This window comes from Fulmarus glacialis, unplaced genomic scaffold, assembly GCF_000690835.1.
Source record: "Fulmarus glacialis isolate BGI_N327 unplaced genomic scaffold, ASM69083v1 scaffold5486, whole genome shotgun sequence".
Lineage (NCBI taxonomy): Eukaryota > Metazoa > Chordata > Aves > Procellariiformes > Procellariidae > Fulmarus > Fulmarus glacialis.
In genome coordinates, this window is record NW_009218637.1 from 85695 (window position 1) to 90016 (window position 4322).

General features: G+C 38.6%; 1 protein-coding gene across 1 annotated transcript in view; it reads right to left on the reverse strand.

Moving 5' to 3' along the window:
• Positions 1–462: 462 nt before the first annotated feature.
• Positions 463–4322, reverse strand: part of SEMA3C (sema domain, immunoglobulin domain (Ig), short basic domain, secreted, (semaphorin) 3C) — a gene marked incomplete at its 5' end in the record, with an annotated part of 52043 nt that continues 48183 nt past the window's right edge. Inside the window, 2 exons of the mRNA XM_009580087.1 lie at positions 463–1208; positions 3171–3301. Of these exons, the coding sequence (XP_009578382.1) occupies positions 795–1208; positions 3171–3301 (545 nt within the window). The remainder of the gene's footprint in view (positions 1209–3170; positions 3302–4322) is intronic.

Below are 4322 nucleotides of genomic sequence, written 5' to 3' on the forward strand. Positions count from 1 at the left end.
AGTCACTTAGGTGTTTTTCAAAATTGTATAATGAACATTCTCATGTTAGCTTTGTGCCACTTATAAAGCTATGTAATGTTATAGGACACCCTATTTTAATAAAAATCAATATGAGCAGAGATATTTTAAGTTACATTCCAGAACTCATTAATTTATTACAACTCATACTATGCACAATAAACAGTGTTTCCTTTTATAAAGTATATGTTTTTTTATTTTTCTTCTACTCATTCCTTCATTTGAACTCTGAATGAATGAAACATTTCTACTATACTTTACTTGCTTCCTATCAGCATGCATTCACAAGATTTGAACAATGAGTGAAAGCTGTAAACCCAATATTGAACTGTAAACAAGAAGAAACTCATGTTCTTAAATGCAGTGCAAGGAAATCTTAATACCATCCTACTTTGAGCATGCGTCTTAGTCCAGATTCTTACACCACCAGTCTGGTATAGTTCCAAAGTTGCAACATAATGCATTGATTTTGTAAAAATTTCTATTCAACTGTAATTAAATACTGAGATGTTAAATGTGAATCTGGTTTAAGATGAACACTCAGTTCTGCTTCTAGGACAGAGCCCAACCTAGTGTCAGTAAGTATCTAGGAAACAAAATGCTCTGCATTATTTTCTTTAGTTAAGTTACACTGCATTTTATTGGGAGGAGGATCTTTTCTGAGGCTTGTTGGATTTTCATTTAATTTTTCATCAGATTTGCTCAAATTTCTTCTCAACAGACAAATATAAGCCCCCTACAATAAGGACAAAGATATCTATTATTACAAAATAAAATTAAGATCCAGGTAATTGATTCCTTCTATTTCTACTTTTCCTGCTATTGATAAGGGCCTTTAGTTTGCTGTAGTCCCCTCTCATCTTCTGGGATTCTTCCCTCTGCTGACCTTGCTGTCTACTGTCTTTGCAGTACTGGTTAATCATCTGCATTTCTGAGTGGCTGAAAGCTCCCACAAAGTCCTTTGGGTGGAACTGCAGCGCTCGCACTGAGCTGGCCCAGGTCCAAGGGGACCATTTGTCAGTCATGAAGGCCACCATCTCTGAATCCAACACTTTGAAATTGATCTTTGCTAAGGTCTGCTTGAAGTTGTTCTCTGTTGCGATGCAGTGGTAAAGCCCCCGGTCGCTGTCTTGGACAGAGCGAATGAGGAGTCCTTGCTCAGTAGCTATGATCCTCTCATTCAGCTTGACCTAAAGGGCAAAAAGGTAGAAGGAACTTCTTAGGGAATGTTACGGAACATCACAGTATTGGACCTCTTGGTAAGTCTCACTTCAAACACCTCTTTCTTTCTTAAAGGGTTTCTTAAAGATACTATATTTTCCTTTATCACATCTCCCAGAGACTACTGTTACTGCTACTATTAGAAGAGAACTTACCTCAAGGTAGGTAAGTGTCATTAAAGAAAATTACTTCAATATTTTTATTCGTTATGTTACAATAGATTTGATCAGGATGAAGACAGATGCAAATCTGGAGACTACATGAAAGAAGAGTTTTCATAATGTTCAAATAGCAGAGCTGAGGAAATGAACTTTTGTTTGCCATGGTTACACCCCCGAGAATGTCTCTTCCAACATCAGAGATTGCTGCTGAGACTCGATGGAAGAAAGGTGCAGAATTGGGGGTTGATCTGCCATTGAACACAAGGTGGCTTCTAGTTAAGTATTTTAACTTTGAGCAGGTTTCTGGGGCTAACTTCTGAAGAACTCTATCTGCACCGCAGAGTCTACAGCCTGGTATAAAAGTTTTCATCGCAGTGGCCCCAGCTGGGACTTGGCTCACTGGAAACCAAGAGCAATTTTTCTACTCTCCTATTTCCTTTCTGGCTTCAGACTCTGGACGGTCCCAGGAGATGGTCTCATCATCCGAAGGAAGCAAGTTACCACAGCTTGTTGAGTTATCATCTGATTATAAATGACTGTGCACATATCCCTTTGCACATCAGCTGTGAAGTAAAAATCACTAATTTAACCCATTATGAAAGAATACCAGTGCTGGTATTGTTATGAATGATTTTTCTATTTTGCCACTGCACTTTGCATTATACCTGATTCTCCTGGGAATTCATTTATTTATTATGCTATTCCATTATTGTAAATTTTTGTAGACATTGTGGAGGTAAGATTTTCAGAAATCTGAGAGCTGGAAATGTAATTAACCCTTTGATTGCTTTAGTTTGTCTGTTGTTATTTAAAACTGCATTGATTCTAATACAGTTATTGAACATAAGAACAAAAAAGGGAGATGTTCTGCTGAAGCAAAGGGTTAAAGAATTGCACCTAGATTGCCAGGACATGGCTTGAGTCTTTGAAAAGTACATGAGAAAAACAGCATGAAAGACTCAGTGAAAGGCTTGTAAGTCCTCTCTGATTTTGGAAAATGGACTGATAGAAGAATAATGCTTTTCAGTATTTATAATCTATCAACAGACACCATATTACTTAATATTTCCTTTCGAAAGATGTTCCTTTTATTCATATAGTAACTGGCTTGGATTTGAAATGGATTTTTTCCTCTTATATTACTTAAGGAAGGCACATTCCCCATAAACAATCATACTGTATATTACAGTGCTGAAACCTGAGAGCCTTAGAGAGTGCCGTAATGGAAAATGTGATTGCACCATGGTGGAGAAATGCTTTTGTCAATACGTGTTCTTAGCCTGGACTAGTTTCTTGCTAAAGAAACCTTTCACATTTCTCCCACTTTTGCCTTTTATCTCTTCAATAGCACAGAAGGGCTACTGCATGCTGACTTCTTCCTGACCTTTATACAAGTTATTGCTTTTATGCCTATTTCCTCAGATCAATAAGAAGTTCTGAGTGCTGCAAACCTTCAGTTTGCAATTAGTAAGGTGTGAAGGAAAAATTCATTAACTAGTTCCCTGACTTTAGAGGCTGACAGGAATTTTCTGATAGCTGTTCTGGTCCGATAGAAATCACTGGGGCTGAGGAGTGAAGTCCCAGCTATACTGAAGAGTGTATTATTTATATGACTAAAGTGCTGGTCACTGTCCTGCATCCACACAAGTTCTCCAGCTTCACTGTAGCCAGATTGTCTGATGAAAACACAAACGGTCCCTTGCCTTGGTCCGGGAGGTGGATTAGATGCTGACTGATGTCCCTTCCAGAGCTACTGCTCACATTACTCACCTCTTTCCTCCTGTCATTGTCTTTCTGTAGCAGCCATTTAATAGAAGCCTGAGGAGATTTGGGTGTGCATTCGAGAAAGGTGGTGTTGTTTTTTACTCCATACTGAACTATTTCTGCAGCATTTCTGTATGCTAGAAAGAAAAAGAAAACAGGTCAGGCTACTGTGAATGGTGATTTGATATAGAAAGCAAGTAACTGTTTGCAATACAGGTAAAATGCAATATAGGTAAAATGAAGTACATCTGATCCTGATATTGGCCAATAATAAGTAATTTAGGGCACAAAATTTTCAAAGAAATGAAACGAAATGTGGAGAAGCACATCCAGTTCCAAATATCAGTGTTTTCAATCTAACATGGTCTGTCCTGAGAAAGCAGGATACCTGTGGGCTGGTAAGCTCTGCTGATGGGATAACTGAGCTCAGGGATATTGTTCCCTGAAATGATCTCATCCTCTACTACTACGAGAACACCTGTCTAGAACTATCCAAAGGAGAATGAAGCATTTAATACATTTCCTCACACTTCACAGTTTATGGTTGCATGACCCAAAATACAGCAGCACTCCCTGAAGAAAGCTCCGTCCATTCCAGCTGCGTGCAGTATCACGGGGAGGCGAGAGAGGGCAGGCTTGGCTCCCACTCCTCTTCGCTTACAAAGCAAGGAGGGGACTTGGCTCTAAATCTTAAAGGCAATGTAGACAGGCCAGCAACAAAGAGCGGGACAGATTTATAGCACTCCAGCAACACCTGCGCAAGTGCTGAGCGTATGTCATCGCTTGGACTTGTTGTGCCCCTTTATAGTCTTGACAGATGAACAATTGGCAGTTACCGATAGGAACATTAAGATGCTCATTGCTTGGCCCAAATCATAATGTTTGTCCTGAAAACAACACACTTCCAGATTTAAAAGGTTACTTCATTATAAAATACAATATTTTTTCATTGTTGTTTTTTTTTTTTTAAAAAAAAAAGGAGCAATAGATACAAAATAGTATGGGAAATGCAAATACCTAGAGGTCGACACGTCTAAAATCAGACTTTGTTTTTGCACAAAGACTGGTTTTCCTCAGACTCTTACTTTATCTCCCACTCTTTTCAGCTTCTTTCATCAACCGATATGTGAAATTGGAATCTATTCTACTAAGGGAAAG